Source organism: Poecilia reticulata, chromosome 13 (assembly GCF_904066995.2).
Source record: "Poecilia reticulata chromosome 13, P_reticulata-male-v2, whole genome shotgun sequence".
Taxonomy (NCBI): domain Eukaryota; kingdom Metazoa; phylum Chordata; class Actinopteri; order Cyprinodontiformes; family Poeciliidae; genus Poecilia; species Poecilia reticulata.
Window position 1 is genome coordinate 2,898,795 of NC_088842.1, and position 27,481 is coordinate 2,926,275.

Below are 27,481 nucleotides of genomic sequence, written 5' to 3' on the forward strand. Positions count from 1 at the left end.
ATCTGTTCTCCTCTGGTTGTTCTATTTACTCATTAATGGTACTTATTGATGACAGTACCCTTAAAAACAGAGTTCTTTGAGATTTTACAAATTTAAGTTAATATTCTTTATGAAATTGTCCAACCTTTTTTTTGCATACAAAAATTAATGAACCATGATTGTAAAAATGGAGTATGTATCAAATCATGACTATAGTGTACAATTAAACCCCTAAATGTTGCATATTATAAACATCAAAGTTCACTAATATAGAAGCAAAATGAAAAGCAAAGAGGCAGTAAAATCAGAGTAATGATCAGAAAAAAAACAGCTGCAGATGTTTGACAACTTAACATGATTTGTATTTGTTTAAACTCCCTCAATGAAACAGCCTTCTTCAAATGTAGCTGACTTTGACACTAATTACTGTATGAATATTAAATTCTTTACTTGCACCTTGGGACAAGCCCTTGCTTATTTTGGAGGCAAATATGGGAAGATTCTCCACTTTATATTAAAAAAATGTGGGATGTTAAATATGAAGGAAGAAGACCAAGAATAAGTAAAACTAGTCAGGACTCATACCATCTGAATAAACTTTAAAGTTTGTGCTTGTTACTCATGGAACAGTAACGTGACAAATTGGAAAAGTGTGAGGTGTGAATACTTTTACAAGGCACTCTAATGACAGAGCCTGGTGTTGGGGGGTTCTGCTGTTGTTCAGCAACATATTAAGTTAGATAATTATATTGATGATGTTTCTGGTGCTTCACCATGATGCATGAGGATGCTGTATGTTCTGGTAAACGGTACTCATGCAGCTCTTTGGATCAGATCGATGTATGACAAGGATCAACACTCCTCTCACATCCCAATGTGTTTTCAGGATGGTGGCTGGGAAGGCGGAGCCTGCCATGCCAGGCAGACTCTACGTTCATCCTGACTCCCCTGCTACAGGAGCTCATTGGATGAGGCAACTGGTGTCATTTCAGAAGCTGAAATTAACAAATAATCACCTGGACCCATTTGGACATGTGAGTACCTGACAGAGTGCATCAGGGTCTACAAAGTGATTTACATGTATGTCTCATCTTAGTGAGTTCTAGAAGATCTAAATGTCAATTTAAAGGGGCAGTATTATGTACAGTAAGTTCCAGGCACACAGTCTCACTTTATAGCACAGTCAAGTAACTCATAGAAAGTCACTAACTATCGAGTTGTGCCAATTGAAATTCTAAAAATAACTTTGTTTAATGGATACAAGCTGAATTTGAAAAACTCACATTTTTGATAAAAAGTTGTTGGGCTGGGATGAGGTGGTTTTTAAACCATATTGAAATATATTTCACATAACTGCAATGGAAACACTTTACTGTTGCATCATAGAAGTTACATGATCAACAGCCGGATGTTACTACTAGCGAAAACCACGAAGAAGACAACAGGAAGTGACTTCTTCAGAAGAACTTTGGATTCTAACATGTTGAATCCAAAGCTTTTCTTTAAAATCCATCCATCCATCCATCCATCCATCCATCCATCCATCCATCCATCCATCCATCCATCCATCCATCCATCCATCCATCCATCCATCCATCCATCCATCCATCCATCCATCCATCCATCCATCCATCCATCCATCCATCCATCCATTTTCTTCCGCTTATCCGGGATCGGGTCGCGGGGGCAGCAGCTTCATAAGGGAGGCCCAGACTTCCCTCTCCCCAGCCACTTCTTCCAGCTCCTCCGGAGGAATCCCAAGGCGTTCCCAGGCCAGCCGAGAGACGTAGTCCCCCCAGCATGTCCTGGGTCTTCCCCGAGGTCTCCTCCCGGTGGGACGCGCCCGGAACACCTCACCAGGGAGGCGTCCAGGAGGCATCCTTACCAGATGCCCGAGCCACCTCAACTGGCTCCTCTCGACGTGGAGGAGCAGCGGCTCTACTTTTGTCCCTCCCGGATGACTGAGCTTCTCACCTTGTCTCTAAGGGAGAGCCCAGCCACCCGGCGGAGGAAACCCATTTCGGCCGTTTGTACCCGTGATCTCGTCCTTTCGGTCATGACCCAAAGCTCATGACCATAGATGAGGGTGGGAACGTAAATCGACCGGTTAATCGAGAGCTTCGCTTTTTGGCTCAGCTCTCTCTTCACCACAACGGACCGGTACAACACCCGCTTTACGGCAGACGCTGCCCCAATCCGCCTGTCGATCTCCCACTCCCTTCTTCCCTCGTTCGTGAACAAGATCCCCAGATACTTAAACTCCTCCACTTGAGGCAGGACGACCCCCTTGACCCGGAGAAGGCACTCTACCCTTTTCCGGCTCAAGACCATGGCCTCGGATTTGGAGGCTCTGAGCCTCATCCCGGCCACTTCACACTCGGCTGCGAACCGCTCCAGTGAGAGCTGCAGATCACGTTCCGATGAAGCCAACAGGACCACATCATCCACAAAAAGCAGAGATTCGATCCTAAGGCCACCAAAACGGATCCCCTCAACACCTCGGCTGCGCCTAGAAATTCTGTCCATATGAGTAATGAACAGAATCGGTGACAAAGGGCAGCCTTGGCGGAGTCCAACTCATACCGGAAACGAGCCAGACTTACTGCCGGCAATGCGGACCCGAGGGACACGGTCAAAAGCCTTCTCCAAGTCCACAAAACGCATGTAGACCGGTTGGGCGAACTCCCATGCACCCTCCAGGATCCTGCTGAGGGTGTAGAGCTGCTCCAGTGTTCCACGACCAGGACAAAAACCACACTGCTCTTCCTGAATCTGAGGTTCGACTATCCGACGGACCCTCCTCTCCAGGACCCCTGAATAGACCTTACCAGGGAGGCTTAAGAGTGTCACCCCCTATAATTGGAGCACACCCTCCTGTCCCCCTTTTTAAACAGGGGGACCACCACCCCAGTCTGCCAATCCAGGGGAACTGCCCCCGATGTCCATGTGATATTGCAGAGTCATGTGAGCCAACACAACCCTGCAACATCCAGAGCCTTAAGGAACTACGGGCGGATCTCATCCACCCTTGGGGCCCTGCCACCGAGGAGCTTTTTGACCACCTCGGCGACCTCGTCTCCAGAGATTGGAGAGCCCAACCCAGAGTCCCCAGGCTCAGCTTCCTCAACAGAAGGCATGTTGGTGGGATTGAGGAGGTCTTCGAAGTATTCCGCCCACCGGCCCACTACGTCCCGAGTTGAGGTCAGCAGCGCACCATCCCCACTATAAACAGTGTTGGTGCTGCACTGCTTCCCCCTCCTGAGACGCTGGATGGTGGACCAGAATCGCCTCGAAGCCGTACGGAAGTCTGTCTCCATGGCCTCTCCAAACTCCTCCCACTCCCAGGTTTTTGCCTCAGCGAAACCACGCCTCTCCAGGTCTCACTGTCATTGCCCACATGAGCGTTGAAGTCCCCCAGTAGAACAAGGGAGTCCCCAAGAGGGGTACTCTCCAGTACCCCCTCTAAGGACTCCAAGAAGGGTGGGCAATCTGAACTGCTGTTTGGCCCGTAAGCACAAACAACAGTCAGAACCTGTCCCCTCACCCGTAGGCGGAGGGAGGCTACCCTCTCGTTCACTGGGGTGAACCCCAACGTACAGGCACCCAGATGGGGGGCAACAAGTATGCCCACTCCAGCCTGGCGCCTCTCACCGTGGGCAACTCCAGAGTGGAAGTACGTCCAGCCCCTCTCAAGGAGACTGGTTCCAGAACCAGAGCCATGAGTCGAGGCGAGGCAGACTCTTTCTAGCCTGAACCTCTCAGCCTCGCACACTAGCTCCGGTTCCTTCCCCACCGGTTCCTTCCACGTCCCAAGAGCCAGCTTCTGCAGCCGAGGATCAGACCACCAGGGTCCCCTCCCTCGGCTGCCACCCATAGCACAATGCACCCGACCCCTTTGGCCCCTCCGACAGGTGGTGAGCCCATCGGAAGGGGGACCCACGTCTCCTGTTCGGGCTGAGCCCGGCCGGGCTCCGTGGGTAAAAGCCCGGCCATCAGGCGCTCGCCATTGTGCCCCACCTCCAGGCCTGGCTCCAGAGTGGGGCCCCGGTGACACGCGTCCGGGCGAGGGAAAACCAAGTTCAAAGTTTGTGTCCATCATAAGGGGTCTTCGGGCTGCGCTTTGTCTGGTTCCTCACCTAGGACCTGTCTGTCTTGAATGACCCTACCAGGGGCATAAAGCCCCAGACAGCATAGCTCCTAGGATCATTGGGACACTCAAACCCCTCCACCACGATAAGGTGGCAGCCCAAGGAGAGGGCTTTAAAATCATCAACTACAATTTCCTCAAAAAACTGCAGATGCAGCTGCTTCTTATAAAGGGCATGTTGCTCCACCACCTGAGGTCTCCTCTGATGGCTGATAGATGATGAGTGTAGCACCACAGTTCAATTACCAAACTTACATCAATCGCTTCCATGAGTTTTAATGGCTTATTGTGTGGAACAAGCTTAGTCATGCATAATTTTAATTTAATTTCTTATTTGATGGAAGCATGGCGATTAGGATACTAGCAGAGTATAGACAAAGATTTGTGCACATTTGACATAGAAACAGCTTATGTTATCTTCAGTTGCTAAAAAAATGCTATATGTATCATATATATCGTATTTACCAGACTATAAGGCACACCGGATTATAAGGCGCACCTTCAATGAATGGCCTATTTTAAAACTTTTTTCATATATAAAGCACACCGCATTATAAGGCACATAGAGTAGACACTACAGTTAGGGTTGTCACCCGTCCCATACAAATGTTGATGTGTAATAATAAAGAAGTGGTCCCCGAATACTTTATATAGTATGCTGCCCCAGTCATTGTTTCACTCACGGTGTTGGTGTTGCGATCGCCGCAGTCTCTGTCTCTCTTCCCCGCCCTCCTCCCCTCCTCGGTCAGCGAGGAGAGCCTTCCGCAACTGGGCCGGGGCATGGCCGGACGATGGTCACCCTTCTCCGTTCGCGCACAGCATGTTCATGGAGAGCGTGGTGCTAAATAACCTGCAGACGACCTGATTAATCAGGTCCGTAGGAAGGTCAGTCAAACTTTATTAACAAACCAGCATTCTGACAACTATCCCAGCATGCACCGCACGCTTCTTCTTCTACGGGTAAAATTAAATCGGCAGCTGCTTACCGTAGTTGCTAGACCTGTTGTGGCTCAGTATTGGTCCATAGATAGGGCACACCGGATTATAAGGCACACTGTCAGCTTTTGAGGAAATTGCAGGTTTTTAGGTGCGCCTTATAGTGCGAAAAATATGGTAACTTAAAAGAAATTAGATTACAAAATATAATGCCCAATGCCTTTGAATTGGGCCTTTGTCTCTGTGTCTCTGGTTCTCACTCAATCCACATTCAGGAAGTCATCAGAACAAGGCTCCTCTACTAACAATAGAAAAGTTAACTGGATTCACAAAGAAAAACACGAGAGTTGGAAGTAAAGCAAAGGAAGTAAAGTATGCTATTTTTTTATAACTACATGGTATTTATGTTAAAATCTTGCCCTGGCTGTACACTATTTTTTCCTTTTTCTGTTCTTATACATTTCATTTTCTATTTACTTGACTTGATTGTCTTTCACTTTAATGCTGTTGCAAAAATTTACCATGATGAGACAATAAAGGATATTTATACTCTATTTTTCTAAACAGTGACGGAGAATGAACATCTTATATCCTGGAAGATTTGAAATAACTCAGCACATAACAGTGGAACATGACACTGATATTATGGCTTTTGTCCCTAAACATTGTGCTGAAAAATTACATAACATTATCACATGTTTCCCAGACTGGAGCAAGCAAACAGATGGATGGACAGGACTGAGCAGGTGTGCTGTCATTTATCTAAAATACATCTGCTGGTGATTATTACACACACACGCACACAAGTTTGTATTTCTAGTCATATTAAGACACTATATTGATTTCTATTGGTTTTAATATTAGTATTTTTCCCTAATCCCAACTATTATTAACTCATCACCAGAGATGAGCAGCACCATGATGGAGGGCCTCTTCATGTGCTGACTCCTAAATGATGGAATGGAAGGAGAGAACAAGTGCATAGGAGAGTGTGTGAGGAGTGTGACTGTGGCAGTTCTCCCCAGGGAACTCTGGGATAGCTTGTCTGAAGCCATCTCATCACTGGGCAGGCTCATTAGGTTCATAACCTCTCAGATCAGTGGTGGAGCCTGTTGTCACATCGGGTTGAGAGCCTGGGCAGTGAAAAGGTCGAGTAATGAGAACAGAAGGAGTCGGAGGCCGAGCAGGGGATGGCGGGACCAGGAGGTCTGCTGCTGTCCACAGGACAACATATCCCCATGTCTGCTCATTATCTTCATTACACAATATAGGACAACCTCTCATCTTCATCTCATTAATCCTTAAATAGCACGATTATAACTCTGAGGAAATTCAAATACAGTGAGTACGGAAAGTATTCAGACCCTTTCAAATTTTTTACTCTTTCACTGCAGCCATTTGCTAAAAATCAAAAAAGTTCATAACTTTTGATTATGAACTTTCTCATGAACGTACATTCAGCATCCCATCTTGACAGAAAAAACAGAAATATAGAAATTTGCTCAGTATTGAGTAGAAGCACCTTTTGATCTAGTACAGCTAGGAGTCTTCTTGGGAATGATGCAACAAATTTTTCACACCTGGATTTGGGGATTCTCTGCCATTCTTCCCTGCAGATCCTCTAAAGTTCTGTCAGGTTGGATGGTGAACATTGGTGGAGCCGTTTTCAGGTCTCTCCAGAGATGTTCAATTGGTTTTAGGTGAGGGCTCTGGCTGGGCCAGTAAAGAATGGTTTCAGAGTTGTTCTGAAGTCACTCCTTTGCTATTTCAGCTGTGTGCTTCGGGTCATTGTCTTGTTGGAAGGTGAACCTTCGGCACATTTAAGGTCCTGAGCACTCTGGGAGAGGTTTTCTTCCAGAATCTCTCCGTTTTCATCTTTGCTTCAGTTGTCATCTTATCCCTGCAGCTGAAAAATATACCCATAGCATGATGCTGCTGCCACCACGTTTTACTCCTGGGATTGTATTGGGCAGGTGATGAGCAGTGTTTTCTTAGAATTAACACCAAAAAGTTCAATCTTCATCTCATCAGACCAGAGAATCTCATTTCTCTGTCTGTGAGTCTTTCATGTGTCTTTTGGTAAACTCTATGCAGGCTTTCACATGTCTTATTTGATGGAAGCACGGCGATTGGGACAAGGATTTCATCCAGCCACTGACATAAAACCCTGACTGGTGGAGGGCTGCAGTGATAGTTGACTTTGTGGAACTTTCTCCATCTCTGGAGCTCAGACCTTTGGCTTCTTCTTCTTTCCCTCTCTCACCAAGGCTCTTCTCCCACAATTGCACAATTTGGCTGGATGAAAGAGTTCTGGTCATCCCAAACTTCTTCCATGTAAGGATTATGGAGGCCACTGTGCTCTTAGGAACCTTAAGTGCTGCAGAAAGAGTCCACAGCAAAACAAAACTCAGTCCAAGAGGAACAGTCCGGCGGGCGCCGCCGGCACAGGAAGCAGAGCTGTGGAGGCTCCGGAGGGCCGGCTGGAGAGCCAGCTGCAGGCTCTGGAGCGCAGGGAGGCGGAGCACTGGCGAACTCAGGGGGCGGAGCCAAATCAGCGAACTCTGGAAACTCCAGAGCGGCTTGAGAGGAGCACAGGGAGGCAGGGAAGCATCAGACTCTGGGGGCTGCTCCATGGCACTCGGAGGAGGCACTAGGAAGCTCGGAAGCTCTATGTTTTCGAATCCACCTGAATAATGTGTAGTTGCGCCACTGGAACTGGTCGGGTCCTTCTGTCATGAAGTGATATGGTTTCGATGAGAATGACGCTCATAGGCCCAGGCAGACATTTTATGAAGAATTTAAAGATAAATCCAGAGAACTCAGGAACACAGAAATCTGGCAGATGGCAGAAAACACGATGGACAATAGACGTAACATTGACGAGGACCCGATGAGGAACACAGACAACATGTGGGACTAAATACACTGTTAGGGTAATCACAGGTACGAGACACATCTGGGATCAATCAAGACAGCACAGAAACTCACAGGGGAAAACAGGACTAGACACAGAAAGAAACTCAATACCCAGAAAAACACAGAACCTAACAATTAACCCTTTAATAATGATTTTACCAGCCTTTCACTGACAAGTAGCTCCTATAATGAACTCAGCAGATGTATGGTTCCACCAGGTGTTTGCTAATTGCTGCTGGCTAGTCTGAGGAGCTCAGTGGGGGATTAATGAGGAGGGCTGTTCTGTGAGGCAGAAGCTTGGAAACTGCAGCTCTTAAACATTTTGCACAGCTGAATGGTTGCCAAGGAGATTATAGGATTTCTCAAACATGCATGAAAAAATCAAGGCAACATTCCACGTACATTTTAAAGTAAAGCTCAAAAAAGTTGATTTTACAAAATACTGCCCCGTTAAATTTGTCCTTAGGCCTAATTCAATCATTTTAAAGGTTATTTCATCCTTTAAAAATTTAAGTAATCATGTCATAAAGTGATAGACCCTAATAATCCATAAAATATAAATATGGATTTATGTTTCAAGAAAAATAATAGAACGATATTTAGACTTAGTGATGTGTGATGGAAATGCAAGTGTTTTTTTTTTATCAGTTTTTGTTTTTGTTAGAACTTCTCTTAAGCCCTGTGTTCTTCAGGAAGCTGTTTTATGTAAATAAGCCTTTCAGGGTTTTCTTCTCCTCACTCTCAACTGGAGAAATGTTATATAACTGGGAAACCGTGTTGGAAATCTCTGTTTAAAATCTTTGTTGTCAAGTCTGAACATCAAACATGTTCTAAGTAGAACATTTTGCCATAATTTTTTTTATGACTTGAAAACGCTATCACAGATGAAATTCCACATTTTCTGCCTTTTATTTTATTTTATTTTGGTTTTGGTCAAACAAATATGTAACTTTAAAAAATAAGTTGTTTTTTTTCCTTCATAAACAGTCACTAGAATCAAAATATATTAATATATAAATAGATACAAAATCTCACAATACGTTTAGTGCGTCAAAAACATAAAATAGATAAATATAAATGTTAACTAATTTTGGCTAACTGTCTGAAATCAGCTACCTACCAAGTGTAAATAAAAATACTTCAATACATAAATTAAACAAACTGCTGTGGTTCAACTGAACATTAAAAAAATATGTGCAAAAGGAAGAGTCTTCTTTTGATATTTAACGAAATCTTCCTTTTAAAGATGCTCAACAAAAAATATGTCTGATTCAAGACCAAGTTAGCAGGTAGCTAGCAGCTAGCTAGCTTCGTTCTTATTCTATGTTTCTGAGTAGTCATGGTATCTTTGCGCCTGCAATCAACCGGGTGCTGACAAAACGGACAGAAAATGTTCTCTTGTTTCATATAAGTTGAACTTCACTTTTGCTTGAGTTATTTATTTACTCTTTGGGAAGATGTTAGTGTTTCAGAAAGTCTTTTTGCCATGGCTGACTGGTTCATTCTGTCTGTATGGAGAGGAGACCTGAGTTCTGCATAATCAGGTAACGGCGGGTACAGAAGCTGCAGCGGCCAAAACACTACAGCTAAACTACTGTATATTCTTCCCTTATTGCAGATATCAAGTCTGGTAAAAACCAGCCCCATGTCCTGCACTACTGGCCTCATACTGAGGGTTTGGACTCTCAGCTTCAAGACCAACAAAAAGAAACTATATTGACAATCTTGACCAATGTGCAAGAGCAGGATATATAAACAGAATTGCTCTGTCGGGATTGACCCATATTAAGACAGAGAATATGGTTTAGCTGATTTATTCATAGCCACTGTCATGGCAGTTAGTTACAGATATCTATCCAAATGTCAGTCAGCTACAAAGTTTCCAGAAGTATGACGTCACATGATAACTATGTATTGCCAATGTTTGCCCGTGGCATAAGTAATGCACAAATTTGATGCTATGGAACTTACTGTAAATTGGAGGAAGTTCAAACCATCTCTTCCATCCATCATAATAGGCAAGGATCTGATCCCAGACTCCAATGTCTCTCTGCCGTCGTTCTAAGCACACGGCCACACAAAAGTTAAAGAGGAGCAGCCAAAGCAAATGAGATGGATTAGCAGAGCTTGCTGTTTTATCCAGGACATGTTACTGAATAATATTATCTCTGCTTTCTGGATAATAAGCTGTTATTATGTTATGACAGTCATGAGAGTGTCATACTTTCCATTTTCCATACGCAGGATGAGATTTTGAGCAAAAGTCTTCAGTAAGGGTCTTTCTCATATGAGTTGCAAGGCTGACTGCTACTGGAGTTCCTTCATGCCCACAGTAACCCCATCCACAACAACTCTTTGAAGATATGTATCTGGATGATTTTATTTTCTGAGACAAATAAAATAACTGAATTAAATCACACTATTATATCTTTCTACTGAGTTTAATTTCACGCATTCTGTCACACAACTCCAACTTGTAAATTGAAGAATATCAATTGCAACTTAAGTATTGTGGCAGGATTAGGGTTCTTAGTATAAAATAACTTTTCAACTTATCCAAAACTAACATCCTGGTAAATGAAAAAAAAAAACACACACAAGGCTAATCTTTTTCTTTAGCCACTGGCGGTGCAGGAGTTTCAGTATCACCCACAGACAGCAGAGCAGAGGTAGGAAAATACTGAGCTTATTTCAGTCTCCCTCAGCAAGAGGAGAAAATGAGGAAGGAGTAGTTCAGTATTCGAGCAAAGTGTAGCAGCCCACAGCCTTTTCAACCTTTGCCTCTCTTTGGGAGCCCCCTTGAGGTGAAGGCTTCTCAGGAGAGTCTAGAAAGGGAGGAAGAGAGCGCAGCTTGATGTTCATCATTGCTGACAGTGCTGGACCAGTGGTGACCCTGCTCTACTGCTGCTAATGCCTGACTGGGCACAGCATGGAGCTGCGGTGAGCAGAGGGATGTCAGTCAGCTGACCTGCAGCCACCTAACAACCTAAACGCACAACACACACCACCTGCTACACAGCTCTCAGAGTCCCCATCAAGTCAGATGAAATATGCAAAAATGGAGTTCACCACTCATCCCAATGACTCCAACAGCTTTCTGCTCAAAAGCGCCAGATTCAAAGAAATATTTAACAGGAAACACTTGGTTTTCTGTCTGATATAGATTTGATCCAACAGCTCTGAAATTCACCTGTACTGTATCAAAGATGAATCACAGAAATAAGGGCATACATCACCTACCAACCACATATTTAACCACCATCACCTGTCAGAGTCTGAGACAGGTAACTTTGGGAACTTTGCTCTAGTATGCGGTCTGTAACCATAGTAACCACAGTACATAGTACACTGTGTGCACAATTATTACACAAGTTGTAGTTTTGAGGATTAGTTTTATTGTTGAACAACTACAACATGCTCAGTGAATCCAAAATGTTAATAAGCTCTACCAATTTGAAGAGTGTTGCATCCCTCTGAAAGACTTTTTACAGTTTTGGACATTTCAGAGTCACTTAAATCTAGTTTTTGGCCCATTTTGCCTGAGGAAAAGAAGCTGCCTAATAATTCTGCACACCTTGGTATGTTGATCTCCTTAGGCCCCACCCTAAAGATTAAACAAATAGACATCAACTGTTACGTTTATATAAGCATTCAAGTTTATACAGCTTGGAGATGGAAAATATGCATGAAAATGATGATATGATCAAAACTAAAACTTTCCTAATGTGCATACAGTGTAAACAAGTTGGGGTCTGTCACAGAGACATGGTCTCACCTTTGTGCAAACCTGTGTCATAAACAATAGCTTAAGTTAAACTTATACACGCTTTCAACACAACACAGCTTATTAAACTGATCTCAGTGTGAATCATTATGTGTATTATCATGTTTTCCAGTTTTTCTTTTTTACAGAACTACAGAGCTACACAACTAGCGCTGCTGATTTTACAGGCTAAAAAGATGCAAATATTGCTCTGTAGGAACAACCCGTTGGATTCTCTGAACACAGTTAATTCTGACATAACAAATGTCTTCACGTCACAGGCTTATTTAATCAGTGTCAATGAATAATCTTTGCGTAGGTTTTTGATTTGCTTACCACTGTCTCTATAAAACCGGATGTAGAAAGCTAAACAACCCAAGAAAATGTTTTAGATTTATGTTCTGTTCCTCTGTGGCTTCAACTAAATTTTCACTTTCCTAGATCATCCTTAACTCCATGCATAAGTACCAGCCCAGGCTTCACATTGTCAAAGCTGATGAAAACAACGCCTTTGGATCAAAGAACACTGCCTACTGTTCTCACGTCTTCCATGAGACGGCCTTCATCTCAGTAACATCTTATCAGAATCATAAGGTATACAAACCTGACTTTTTATTCTCCACACAGTCAACAGCCACAGATCTGAGTAATAAAAATCTATAGATTTGCTTAGAATGTCCAGAAAACATAACCAGTGGTGCACCAACTGCAATTTTCTGGCCGACTGACGATTACCAATCATTAAAAACCCTGAAAAAATATTATTTAATTAATATAATTTTATTTGTATTAAATCATAAATACATCTGGTTTTAAATGTAGACAAAAAAAAATCTTGGCTATTTACACTGAACTTTGGTCCATTTGACCACTAAAAGTTAAGCTTTGTTTCATCAAAACGGCGGTGCAAATAATTTTCCTATCCAGGTAACATCTTTTCATCATAACCTTTTTCAAAGCCACGATTCGAAAATCACCATCATAATTAGGGTGGTACAAGCCTCTCCATTTTTCTTCCAAATGGATCGATGGTCATTGGGACCAAACTGTTCCACTTCAGTTACATGAGACCATAGAGCATGTCTGCAGAGATGAAGATGAGATGTTAGACTACATCCACAAATGTGTCAGTTAACCTATCAGAAGCTTCCAAAGACATGACATTATCATCTGGGCTTTCCCCCATTGTTTAAAGAGACAGTAATAATTCTTTATGTAATGTTTGGATTTTGAAGACATTATTAAATACATTTTTAACATTGTTTCTCACAGTATTGTACCTTTTGGCAAAAATAAATAATTTTGGTGATTCTAACTGACATTTAACAAGACAAGTTTGCTTTGATTTAACTTCAGACAATGATAAAGAAAGGTGTATGTGTCTTTTTAATTATTTTATCTAAACTTTTGGTTTCAACAATAGGTACATGTATTTCAGTATTTTTGTCAAAACTTTTGACAATTATGTAGACAGAGCAATTTTTTAAATGGAGAAAGAAACAATTCAGCAACATTCTTCTCAGCAAGTGTGGCATTCCCCCTATATTTGGAAGCAATGTTTTATGCAGTGCTTTAAATACAAGAAAAGTTATTGTGTATCCTAACTAACATGGTAGTATCTGCATTAGTCTGCTGATCCCAATATTTATTAGATTAGATTAGATGGCTCTGCTGTTGGTAGCTGCAGACTGTGCTGCTGCTCTGTATTGCATTACAATGTCACACTGATTCAACACTCCTGTGGTTGACGAATGTTCAACCACAGATGCTTCCTTTACAGCTTAATGACTTAGCATGTCTGCAGCTTCCTGAAGAGTTGGATAAGAGATGAGTCAGGGGTCCCACCCCGCATTCCATGTCGGAATCTTAGATCTCAGTTTCTGATTAAATTTGAGATTTGTTAACTATAGAAACAAAACACTTCTACTGCTATGACATTTGAAGAGTTGCTGAGCTCCTGTTCAACACAGCAAATTTGCTTATCAGTTCTAATTATTGGCTTACTTACTGATTTAACCCAAAAAGTCTAAGAGTTGTACTAAAATGTTTTTTTTAGATCACTCAACTGAAGATTGAAAACAACCCCTTTGCTAAAGGGTTCCGAGGCAGTGAAGAAGGAGACCTGCGTGCTTCCAGACTAGAGGGGTACGTTTCTGCAGTAAGCCACCAGTGAAGAAATTATCTCATAAATCCTTTAACATATTACATCTAACTCTATGGTTGCACTGTTTGCAGTTTTCTGGCCGATTGCCAATTACCAATCCTTAAAAATCCTGATCTACAGATTCTGATTTTGGCCGATACTGATTTTTTTGTCTGAAACGTTGCTAAATATATTAAGGAAGTCACTGAGTTGACAACAGTGGGGTGACTATAGTTAACAGCACATGTGCTGACACGACCTGGTGGGCAGGTCTGTCAGTCAGACTCTCTCATGGCAGAGCAAAAGAAGACGGTGGCTGATTTTCAGACCTTTGCCAAGGTTGATATGATCAGTGGACAAATTCGGCAGTAAGTATCAGCTGATCACGGATTCCCAAAATCAAGAAACTCAGGGCCGATTCATTGGTGCACCCCTAACTCATACCCTTGATATCAGCATACTTTTTAGTTCTATAAGACTGTTTTGGACAGACGTCTGTACTTCTCTTTGAAAATGTTGACTTTTCAATGAATGTCTGACAAAGCCGTTCTGTTCCTGATGTTTAGGAAAGATTATCCAGTCATTTCTAAGAACATGGTTCGTCAGAGGATCATCTCCTCACACAGCCACCTGGCAGGGAAGCTCCGGGCTGGAGTATTGACCAGCCATGCTCAGGTCCTGTCTTCTTATCCGTATGACACAGGAGTTTCTCTGTCAAACTTAGAATCCCAGGATTCTCTCTCCAATCACTTTCCTCAGAGCAGAGATCCCAGTCTAGTTTACCACTGCTTCAAACACAGAGGTACGTTACTGTTTTTATAAGGAAATAATACAAAAACAAACAGTATGGAGCGGTCCACATGTCAGTTGACTCTTTTGCTCTGCAGATAACAGCCGACACTTGGAGCTTGGACGCAAGCAACCATATCTGGAGTCGTCATCGGTGATGTCAGAGGAGCATTTCTTCCGTTCTGCTCCCTCCTACGAGTCACCCTTGCTCCCTCGTCCCTACTGCGGCGAAGCCATCACTGCCAGAGAAGCTTGCATGTACAGCGGGATGGAGGCCCAGCCCGGAGCGGGGCCGGGGGTGGCAGAGAAAGACGAGCGGACCATCTCTCCTTCTGTTAACTGCAGCATGTGGGCCCCCATGCAGTCATATTCCCACTATGGCGTGGAGGCCGTCCCGTACCAGCCCTTCACCTCTCACCACTTCTCCAATGCCTCAGCCGTCCACCCCGTGCTGCCACAGCCCGCCTCAGCGATGTTACCCCGTCCGCAGGCCGACCTGGGCGTCTACAATTCAGCTGTGGTTCAGAGAGGTCTGCCGGTCATACCGCAGTCATCCTCCTCTTCGTCCTGCTCTCCAGTTCTCACTGGTTCCAGTGATGTAATAAGTCATCAACCTTTGTACCACAAAAAGTCAGGCTCCCCACTCCAGCCTCTGAAAGAGTATTCAGCGTGTTCTAGCCACAGAATGATGCCTATCCGAGATTCCTCCCATCAGTACCAAGTGGGGCTAAGTAATGCAGGAAGTCACTGGACCGACAGCTAATGTGTGGATAAACCCCTCTCTTCATGTGAGACGTCATGAAAAGTTTCTGAAAGCCCAGAACGGCTGAAGATACTGAAGTACAATGATACTGAACAGCAGTCATGGTCTCTGTTGAACTGTACTGCACATCTGTAATCTATACAGCCTGTATACTGAACTGTCAGTGCCCACCTCTCCACTTATATTGGTATATAACAGATGCTGCAAAGACTGAAGATGACTCTGAGACTCGAATGCAAACTGTGTGTGTGAGGAGCACAAAGTGTCTAACACACACCCAGGTCACAACAACAAGCCAGGACGAGATACACAAAATATGGAAGCAGGAAGATGAAGAAAGCATAGAAAGGGAAAATGGTCAATGATATTACTATCAATATTTTCTGAGTTGCCTTTTAAAGTTGCGGTACGCAACTTGTATAAAAATATTTTTAACATATTTGTTGAAAAAGTTGTGCCATGTTGTGACAGTGTGCTGTGAGACAGATCTGTGAAATTTTTTTAGCTCCTCTGCCTTCTCCCAGAAACAACCAGTCAGACCTCAAAGGTATCTTAGTTCTGCCAATCATCCTCTATGTGGTGCTGCTCATCCCTCCTTCTGTCTTTCCCCATTGCTCACTGCTATGCTGCAGCTAGCACAGCCTGTCCTTAATGCTAAAACTAGTTAGCATGGCCAGCCATGACTGTGGATGATATACTCTATTATTTATTTATTAGGCTTCTTGATCTGGGACATGAGTCCAAATTTCATACTACAAACAAGCAAATGCTAGCTGGTATGACAATAAATCATCATTGACTAAACGGTTTACCTGGAATGAGAAATTGTTTCTCCACCATTAGCACATTTAGCAGCAAGTACATGGGATCCATTGATAGCGCTAAGACCCTCCTCCTGGCTCTGATAGGCTGTTTTGGTCGTGAGTGGTGCATTTCTCCAGAATGCACAACTGTATTCTGGAGAAAATGCATCAGATTGATCTTTTCACAGACTATCTGTCTCACTACATACTGACACCACATGGAGACAGTTTCAACAAATATGCAAAAAGCATATTTCTTATAAAAGCTGGATACTTCACCTTTAATGCCACGATATGTTTTCCTAGAATGCCTTGTTACATAATGCTGTTGTCAAGTTATTGAATATATTATTGAGAAACACCTTAAGTATTAATGCCATGACACCTGGATGCGTTTAGTGATACCATGACAGGTGACTCTCTATAATACAGGGTTCCCAAGTATTCCCAGTATAATTATATATTTGCAGTTCTGATAAAATAAAAATAAAAACAATGCATTAATAAATAAAGAATAATAATGGCTTTGTTTTCAGGTTAAAATGTGTCAGTTTGGATTTTGGTAATAAACTTAGTGCCTGTGAGAAACATAGAATAATAACATTTAAATGGATTTAAAATAATTATAGATTTTAAATATGAAAAGCTGTTGCAGACAGGTTGATATGTCACTGTTTCACAACTAACTGAATGATTGATAAAGATGCAGAATCAACATATTTTTATTTAGCTTGACCTCTGGACATCTGAGCTTAGGTAAAGGACTACATCCTCCAGGACTTCTCCAAATGTGATGCAGGAAGGAAAGAAAAGATAAGGCCTTTCTTATATTATAACTCTTAGAAATTAGAATCAGTGGGTCAAAGCATTAAATTAATCAGCCAAACAAAAATTCTGCATCCAAATCCAGAGTTTATCATTATAACAATTCATTTGCTTGTCATTCAGAGCAAAAGGAACTGATAGGTTCCTCTCCTTTGTTTATTTGGAAGACTAGCAGTCAAACACTCAGAACATTAAAGTGGTGTTTCTAACCAAATTTTATATAAAAAAGAAAAAGTAACTATACAAATAAAACTGTGTGCATAAGCAGAGTAGTTTTGCACTTGTTAACAGCATATTTGTACAAGTTCATGTCTCTTCCAGCAGTTTGATTCTAACCATTTAATTTCCAGTCAGCTTTATTTGGTGTTATTTTCCTACTGGACTGAGCGTGGTGTGACTGTCACCACACAGCTCAGATTCCTTCCCTATTGCCAGAGGATCCTGGCTGCTTAAGCCATGTCAAACATTTAAGGTCTAGGAATTCCAGATTGCACCTCTGAAAAATGTTAGAAACGGAAAATTCCTGAATTTTTACAGATACGTTCTTTACAACCTGGTGATATGCATTCAGTATTATTGAAGTAAAAAAGATTATAACAGTCCTTTTCCCAACCTTTTCATATTCATTCGCAGTAGTTTTAAAAAAATAAAACTGGGAAACTAAAGTCAGTTTAAATAAAGAGAGAAAAATGTTTACACTGTTCTGCTCATTTTTTTTCTTCTCTAACAATAAAAAAATACTCAACAACACTGTGAGAATGTAGAAGATGTGTAAAGAGTTAAATTCAAACGTAAACCACACTTCCTGGTGTGGTTTAAGCGCATGAGAGGTTATTTCTGTCATTTAAAAATAATTTCTTTGTGATTCCTTGCACAATCACAAAGCATTTTTTATAGTTTAGTACTAATGTGAGTCAAAATGTGAATTAGATTGCAATTAAAAGTGAAGTTGTAAAAAGTCTGCTGAAAGGAGAGAAGTGACAGCAGAATGGGATGATCAGAGCGCTGTGTGCTGCTTTACCTCCTGTTGGATCATGAGTTATGCAGCCACCAGATTCTGTTTTACATCAGCACCTCTTCCTTTATCTCCCTCTCAGCTGTTCATGCAGTTCACATGAAGGGAGTTCTGCTCTCAGAGCAATCAACAAATCATCAACTGGCAATCTTCAAATGTGGAACCAGATAAAAGATCAGGGATACCTGGGATGAGTAAAGCACAGTTTCTTGCCATGACCAACTTTACATAAACACTCACACTGGGTTTTTGTTGTTGTTGGTGTAAATCATACTTCTATTTAGTGTACAAATTTCAGAATATTTTTCTGAGCAGTTAAAATGAAATTTCATCCATGTTTTATGTCACAATTCAGGCAAGAATCACTTTAGAAAAAAATTAATCAGTCATAGAAAAAAATTAAGCATCCTGGTTTTTAAACTAAAGCAAAAAAAGCTATATATATATATTATATACAAGCACATATAAAGCAATAACCAGCAAAAAACTAGTATTAATAATCCAACAATCAAAAACAAACCATCCTGTTTCATTAAAGGGTCCGCAGCACCATACTGCTGGAACCAGTGGTGCTGAAAGTGGACTAGCTGTTCAGACTAAGTCAGCGGTCAGCATGTAAATGACATCATTCCCTCTGACCACTACACTGTCTGCATCTGCTGATGTCTGCCCTGTGCAGTGGAAGAGGAGCTGCAGGTACGCCTCTCTCACCTGGATCATCACTCCTAATCTCAACTTTACATCTGATCTGAGTCTTATAAAAATAATAAAAAATAAGAATTCTGTACAACACAAATGACAAACAATACCAACTGACGATAAAACATTTACTAATTGATGGTATTTATGTGAAAGCGACAAAGTACAAATGAAGACAAAAGCAACCTAAATGGTGTGTTCAATGCTCCGAAGAAAAATCCTCCATTTCAGTTTTTCCAGAAATCAAAGAGCAGAGGTGGACCGCAGCTGGGGCCAGCCACATCTGCAAACAACAAAAGGATAAAGTTAGATTTTCAATTAAACATTAAGATATTACCTTACTATTTTCTTGAACTTCTTTGCTGAAATCCAGCAGTAAAACCTGCAGAGTTTCAGGTGAGGTTCCCTTCACATCAAAAGGAAAGTAGCTGACACCAAAGATCCCTGACTTTGGTTAATAGACTAAGTTTTTTTTGTCAAAGCTTTAATGGTGCATTAAAGAGCAGGAAAGCCATATTGAAATTTATGTTATCTGACTTTTCACATAAAAGCCCAGTCACTCTCATTAGAAAAATCCCATGTTTGAGCCCCTCATGGAGCGCAGAGTAAGCATGCTGCGTGTGTATCTTCAGTAAGAGGACCTGGGTATTAGAGCCCATCTGGAAGTCATTGATGGTAGAACGGGCTGTTTCCCTCTCCCCTGCATCGTGCTGCCCTTCCCTACTGTCGTCCCATAATCCCACCTAACAGCCGCCTAGGCTTGGCTGCTCCATTCCGACACAATGATGGGCTTAAATTGGCCTTCTTGTAAAAAAGAAAGGGCTTTGGCTGTTCAGCAAGCCACTCCAAAGGGACACTTTAAATATCTAAGAGGGATTTAATATCAAATCCATTAGGGCTTTTCTGGAGCCCTGTAAATAGTCAATTAGTGGATGATTTTGATTTGATCCACATGCAGAAATGTTTTGTTTCTACATGTGGATCAGAGAGAGTCTAGGAGACATAAAGCTTCACGCCAGCTCACCGTCCATGTGTCACAAACAAAAGGTCACATTTACAGCTAAGTAAAACATAATGAGCATGTGCAGCTTTTCCCAAGACATCTTTGTTATGCTCCTTCATAAAAAAAGATTAATGGTGTTCTGGAGGCCAGAAGAACATAAGAGTCACAGAGGGATTACAACAGGGAGCCCAGCTCAGAGGCACGGGAGGCTGGAGAACTGGGCCAAAAGGGCACCGGGAGGGTTCAAAGCTCCGATGGAGGGACATTAAACTCTTAGCGTGTGTGATCAAACATGCAGATGGCTGGAAGCGATCTGCACCACAGCTAAATCTGCAGGATAAATAAGATCTGCGTGTTTTAAACTGGCTTTGGATAAAAGCATCTGAAAAACGAATAGTTGTTACGAGGAGTTATTGGATTAATCATCCAGGAAGCAGAGAGGCACTTTATTTATTTCTGTACTGGAAATAAACTGATGTGAAAACTATCTGCCCCCTGCTGGTTTCTTCTAATTCTTCTTTTTCACACTTAAAGGCTTCAAATCATCAGATTCATTTTAATATCAGACAAACCTGAATAAATACAAAGTGGCCATTTTGAAATGATTTCAATAATGAATGGAGCTATCCAAATCAATCTGGCCCCAGTAGCAATTTCAGTTATGAGTAAAGTGGGTAGCTGCTCAGGGCGGCTTCTCCTCTAGGGCGGGATTAGCTGCCCCTCTAGTAAACAGTTGTGAAGTAAAATCTGTAGCCTATTTTTGTCTTATTTTACAAAAGGTAGAACGTTTTTATAACAACTGTGCAATTTAATGTTTTCTGAAGTGTGATGTTGTAAATTGTTTTAATACATTTTTTTTAGCTGTTTCTTGACAGTTTTCCAGTAAAATTTGCCGCTCGATGAAAATGCAAAGTACACATAATTTTGTAAATGTATGATTATCAGTGCAATTTATTTTAATTGTATTTATTTCTACTTTTGTATGTGTATTATATACATTTAAATGCATTTTATACAATATATTTGTGCCTTGCTATGTGTATATAGTAGTATTCTAGTTTCTTTCACATAAAACATTTACACACACACACACATATATATATGTATGTTTTATGTGCATTCCTAAAGAATAAAAATTCAGATTTTATATGAGAAACAATAAACACTCCAAATGTAGAGCTACTCTTCCCTACTGTGATATCATATTGTATATTTAAAAAAGGTACTAATATTAAACACAAGCATTTTATAATCATACTGATAGTCCTGTATTCTAGAGGTATATTAATGTGTTACATTAACAAGCGCAGCAGCCTGGCGGGACACCAGGTAACTGAAATCCCCTGCCAGCCCAATTTCCTTTAATCCGTATGACACAGTTCAGACATAGCTGTGGCCTGGTAAGGTTCTTTCCTTCCTTCTGCTCTTTTTCAGGTTAGAAATGGAAGGTAACTCAGTAGGTCTGAAACAGCGCTCTGTAAAATCCACCACAGCATTTCCTTTCAAGCACTAAATGTCCAAACTCCATCATATTTATGTTCAATTCAATTCTACACAGTTTATTTATGATGTGTCAGTTCACAAAGAATGAACTGTTTTACTGGTAAAATATAGAGCCATACTAGCACAGAATCCACTGCTTCTTTATTTGTGAGAAGAAAAATAATTTTCAGTTCTGTTTTGGATTTATCAGGCAAGGCGTGAAGAGCAGCCAAAATACGATTTTAATGTTTCAAGTTCTGTTGCTGCTCAAAACTTTAAGGTGAATCTTGTGGAGATCCTGATAAAAATTAACTTAAACAGTTGAGACTGGACGAACTAATGCATGGGGTGATTTTTCTGTTAACAACCATGTTAAGAGGGAAAGAGATGCTTTTGGATTAAAAAAAAAATTGTAGACATGTATTGATACTGCAGGACAAATTACTGCCACTCAGAGCAAATGACTGGACAGAAGTTTGTTACTAAAGTCCTTAAGACATTACTAACCTAAAGCTGATGGGTGTTAGTCAACTTTTACCTCTAAGAAATAAATAAACTATTTATTTGTGGAGCGGAGGTTCAGCTTCCAGCAGGCAAAAAAAACATAGCTTCTATTAAAACTGAAGTACATAACTTTTATAAACATATTTTTATGTATTTGTTAAAATGTTTACTATGTATTGACAGTATGGTATGAGAAAGATAATCTGTGAAAGAATCAACTTCCTCTTCTCCCTCTGGTCTTGCTGTCAACAGCGGAAATATACCATTTCCTGCCAGAAACAACCAATCAGAGCCAGGAGGAGGGTCTTAGCTCTGACCATCACCCTCGTGTACACACTGATCAAACCTTCTCCCTTGCTCTCTGCTATCCTATAGCTGGTTCCCCCCAGTGGAATCTGACATGAATAATCAGGCTAGTTAGCATAGCCACCGATGACAGCAGATAGTTTTAATGTAACCTTAAGTTGTTTCTCCGCTATTAGCACATTGAGAACAAAACTTGTAAATCTACTAAGACAAAGCCGTCCACCTAAACCTCCAGGCTGAACAAGGAGAGCTCTGATCAGACATGCAGCCAATAGGCTCATGGTGACTCTGGACCAGATGGAGAGACAAACAGCTCAGAGGAGGAATCTGTTCCACAGGACAACTATTAGTCATCACTGAACAAATGATCTTTATGGAAGAGTGGCAAGAAGAGAAAGTCGAACATAGAAAGAGAAAGAGCTTTGGTCAGACCAGAACAAAAGTGTACTTTTTGGCCAAAATGCAAAACGTGGTGTATTGAGGAGATCTAACACTGCACATCACTCTGAACACACCATCCCCATTGTCAAATATGGTGGTGGCAGGATCATGCTCTGGGTGCTTCTCTTCAGCAGGGACAGGGAAGACGGTCAGAGTTGATGGGAAGATGAATGGAATCGAATACAGAGCAACGCTGGAAGAAAACGTTGCGAAGGTTCAGATTCCAGCAGGACAAACATCCTAAATATAAAGCCAGGCTACAATGGAATGATTTAAAGCAAAGCATATTTATGTGTTAGAATGGCTCAGTCAAAGTCTAGACCTAAACCAAAACCAGAATCTGTGGCAAGATCAGGAAAATGCTGTTCACCAACATTCTCCATCTAATCTGACTGAGCTGGAAATGATTTGCAAAAAAGACAGAGCAAAAATGTCACAAAGCTGGTAGAGACAAACCGTAAAGACAAGCAGATGTAATTGCAGCCAAAGGTGGTTCCACAAAGTATTTACTCAGGGGGATGAATACTTTTGCACACCAAACTTTTTAATTTTTAAATGTAAAAATGTTTGGTCAGTTTCTTACTTCATACTGCATACCATTGTGTAGTCTCACATAAATTCCAATTAAATGTAAATAGTTGTAATGTGACAAAATATTACAAAAGTTAAAGGGGTGTGAATACTTTTGCAAGGCACTGTATATTTTATTACACAATGAGAATATTATACTGTTACAACATAGTGTCAGTTTTAACAAATATTTGAAAAACATATTTTCATAAAAGTTACACACTGCATGTTGAACGTATCTTTTCATTTTGCTTTATGTTTACCTTTCCTCTAGAGAAGCAGGATGAGGTAGGTGCGGGTGCAGGCCTGCTTCATTAAAACAAGTTTAAGCAGAAGAAAATACATGACTGACAATGAGGAGAAATGTTAACTGACTGCAGCATGAAGATTCACAGCTTGGATTAGTAAATTTCCTTTTAACCTCCTGAACCGACTTTTCCCTCTGGTTGGAGTGTCCTGATGATGCCTGGCAGTTCAGGCGAGAGCCACAACACAAAGACCCAAAGTCTCTCCAACCCCCATCTGGGATTAGTGGGTCCCCTTCAAAGTACATACATACCTCCCAGGAAACCTCTGAGAACTGAACGGCACTGAAAGCTACTGGAACTCTCCTACATTAAGATTTGATTTGTGTTTACTTTTATTTATAAGTATGGAGGGGTTTCTTTCCCCTAACTTTCAAAAAGCCACTCACTATCTGCTAAGCACAAATTAAAGCTAATTAATACAAAAAATGGTTTCCAGTTCCCCCAGCTGGTCTATTGGGAGGCAGTACTAGACAATACACACATCCATCCATCCATCCATCCATCCATCCATCCATCCATCCATCCATCCATCCATCCATCCATCCATCCATCCATCCATCCATCCATCCATCCATCCATCCATCCATCCATCCATCCATCCATCCATCCATCCATCCATTTTCTTGCACCCTTGTCCCTTAGTGGGGTCGGGAGGGTTGCTGGTGCCCATCTCCAGCCAACGTTCCGGGCGAGAGGCCGGGGTCACCCTGGACAGGTCGCCAGTCTGTCGCAGGGCAACACAGAGACACACAAGACAAACAACCATGCACACACACACTCACACCTAGGGGCAATTTAGACAGACCAATTAACCTAACAGTCATGTTTTTGGACTGTGGGAACAATACACACATCCACTCCACAAACAGAGGATGTGTTGCTGTGTTTGGCAAGAGTCAGCAGGGAGGAGGAAGATTTCTTCTTGGAGTGCTCATACCCTCTACTGGCTACAATATGTAATGTCAAACAGAAATAGGATTCTACCATTTTGCATTGATAAAACCAACAGGTCTCGGTACAGTGGACCATAGAGCAGATCCCTGAGCTTCCAGCAGCATGTCTGGCTTGACTTTAAGATAATGACATCTTTATCTGTCGAGTAAAATAAAGGACCTTTAGAACAACTATAGATAGGATCTGAGAATTTATCTTTATGTTCTAATGTCATCTGTTCAGAAAATATATTTAAACCTGCCTATTCTATTTTTTGTTGTGGGCAGACAATATATATTTAATTATGTTCTAAGGTAATAATACTTAAATTTTTTTTTCATAATTTTTTTTGTCTTGTTGCCTACTAAACAGAGAAGTCCTAATGAGTCTACCTAAGAAGCTTGTGGGATTCCAGTATGCTTGTCTTCCATCTTTCCGACTTGTGTAAATAAAATGTTATTTATCAGTAAATTCTAGGAAAGCCAATGACAGAAAAACGTTTGACTTTATTTTTGTTCACTAATCACTCTGTGAGGTAGCATCGCTCAAAAGGACAATGAACCCAGACAACGCAAGGGCCGGATTCAAAGGGCAGTGGCTTCCGTCCAACCAAGATGACTATCCTCTATTAAGCCTGTAATGACAATACCTTGAGCCGGCTCCTTAGAGCTTCATGTTTAGCAGCCGGCCTGGTCCGGATCAAGTATTTACTTTGATAAGTACGGTTTACCGGGGATCACATGCTGCTGACAGGCACGTTAGCCAAAGGAGGAACAATCCTTCTGAGGGTGATTAAGTGTCTAAAGAAAGGCTGGGTGAGAGGTATAAGACCACTAAGTTTGTCCTTTTTGCACGCTCTATACAGGTGGAACTCAGGATTGCATGAAAAACAGAACCATGACCAGTTCATCCCCACTTCCTACTCTGATACCATCCATCCATCCATCCATCCATCCATCCATCCATCCATCCATCCATCCATCCATCCATCCATCCATCCATCCATCCATCCATCCATCCATCCATCCATCCAATATAAAAGTACTTTGTACTTTTCAAAATATTTAGTGTTTTTTCTTTTTCTTTTGATTCATCATGTTCTTCTGTTACCATATCAGATTAAGAACTGAGATTAAAACAGGCGAAACAGCCAGTACAGCTGATAAACTGTTAAAAATTCTTAAGTGAAGAGAAGAAAGCTGAACTGAAAGAAGTGAAAGAACTTCCTTCTTCATGGTTCCTAACAAGACTTGTGATTGGTTGTTGAAATAATGTTTTGATTCCTTGATGACTCGGAGCGCAGAGCGGTTCAGATGCAGGGAAGCTTTCAGCTTGGGTGGCAACATTAATAAGCAGGATTCTGATCAAAAGAAGGCATCAAAGCTCAACATTTACTGTCCACTCAGAGTTCAGAGTTTGGTCCTTGATTATGAGGGTAAAAAAAAAAAAAGCTAATACTTTTTGTTATACCACCTAAAAAAATGACTAGTTACCTTCAACTCAACTAGGCCTGTTACAATAACAGATTTTGTTGGAAAATAAATTGTCCCAGCAACCATTGCAATAAAGGATATAGTTGTTTTGAGACCATTTTCAAGAATTAAATTGAAAATGGCATGATAAGGCAAGTTTGCTCTCTCAAAGATCAATAAACTTTAATTAAGCAAAGAAAACCTCACACTGGAACTGGAAGATATTTTAAATTTCTAAAATAAAACACAACAACCAAAAACAATAAATAAAATGGATTATAAACAAAAATGGCCTTTCAAAAGATAATAATTGTCAAATTGGAAATTATTGAGCTAAATTTTGTTTATCATTAATTTCTTAATTGATACAGGCTTGAACACAACTGCCTGTTTCTGAAGGTCAGAACACAAACTTGAAGGAAAGAAATTAACAGGAAAAAAAACCAATAAAACCAAAAGAAAAATCATAAGCTGGTTGATGGAGGTGTAAAAGACAGGCCTGGCTGCTGGAAGGCATGCTCAGTAAATCTGGACACCAGGTGTCCTTCCAGCAGGTGTTGGATTACCAGCTGGCATTTCCAGGACAGGACCCTGTGTCCTGTGAAGTGGGCATACAGTAAGAGGCCTAAGCACAGGTAATAAAGGTAAACTTGGGGATTTAGGTCCTCAGCTCTGACTCTAAAGACTCTTAGCAGGTGATTTGTGGCTCATCCCCTCGAGGCTTAGGCTGTGACGATCTGACAAAGCTCGACTATCAAATCAGGTGTCTACTTAACGCAGTCCAGCCAGGTTGATCGGAGAGATGGCTGAAGAGTGGGTCGAATATCCTGTTAGCGTAGCTGTTTGAAAGGGTATTTAAAGGGTGATCCCATTATGCAGGATTGAAATCTCCATAATGTGTTCCAAAACAGCTCCAGGAAGGATTCTGACAGCCTTTTTTGGCAAGAAACCACTACAGGACACATGCTAAACTACATCAAGGTTGTCTTCATTATGCATTGTGTCAATGGGAGATGACCAACAGATGTCATAAAAGCTGGGTGCAGATCTATAGCATGTCCTCCTGTGGACATGCAACCACCCCCAGACCTGCAAATACCTCATGTGATCCCCGAGGCGATTACTCACTACATGATTATGTCACATTGAGTAAATTAGACTGATACCCAATAAAACATGTGGTGAGGTGACAGAATGACAAAAATGCTAATTTTTTATTTAAGTATTGAAGACTGAAAGGTGCTTTATATATTTCTGAAACTTTGGGTCTATTGATACATCTTTGAGACTTGAACATATGTCGGTATGAAAGATCAATCACTGTCGCTCACCCAGATTGACAGCAGATTCAGGCTTCTGGTGGCTGGAATCCAATGACTACACAATCTGTGTGTTTGGGGACTATATTCAGTTCAGTCATGTTCATTTATACAAGGAAGTTTTGGCTAAATGAAAATGTATATGCAATTAATAACGCTTTCTGATTTTATAATTTGAACAGTTTCTAACCACTAAAAATGTGCTTTTATGCGACTTAAAAAAAGCTACCTAATATAATAATAACCGAGATGTTGCATTCAGCTCCTAACTCAGAAGGGAACCCTACTGCTTAAAGCAAGGATGATTCCAAATAGTGTCATATTAAAATAACCACATGTCAGCTTTTTGGGCCGTATAAAACCTT

At 41.3% G+C, this 27,481-nt stretch overlaps 2 protein-coding genes and 1 pseudogene across 2 annotated transcripts in view; 1 reads left to right on the forward strand and 2 right to left on the reverse strand.

Annotated features, from left to right (window-relative positions):
- tbx4 (T-box transcription factor 4) overlaps window positions 1–16,338 on the forward strand; it is a 31,536-nt gene extending 15,198 nt beyond the window's left edge. Inside the window, exons 5-9 of the mRNA XM_008425199.3 lie at window positions 866–1,013; window positions 12,183–12,335; window positions 13,798–13,886; window positions 14,451–14,686; window positions 14,772–16,338. Coding sequence (XP_008423421.1) covers window positions 866–1,013; window positions 12,183–12,335; window positions 13,798–13,886; window positions 14,451–14,686; window positions 14,772–15,436 — 1,291 coding nt within the window. The 3' untranslated portion in view covers window positions 15,437–16,338. The remainder of the gene's footprint in view (window positions 1–865; window positions 1,014–12,182; window positions 12,336–13,797; window positions 13,887–14,450; window positions 14,687–14,771) is intronic.
- On the reverse strand, window positions 4,881–7,695 carry LOC145554605 (uncharacterized; annotated as a pseudogene).
- A 2,554-nt stretch (window positions 16,339–18,892) lies between the features above and the next one.
- brip1 (BRCA1 interacting helicase 1) overlaps window positions 18,893–27,481 on the reverse strand; it is a 93,777-nt gene continuing 85,188 nt past the window's right edge. Inside the window, exon 25 of the mRNA XM_008425200.2 lies at window positions 18,893–19,061. Within this exon, the coding sequence (XP_008423422.2) occupies window positions 18,978–19,061 (84 nt within the window). The 3' untranslated portion in view covers window positions 18,893–18,977. The remainder of the gene's footprint in view (window positions 19,062–27,481) is intronic.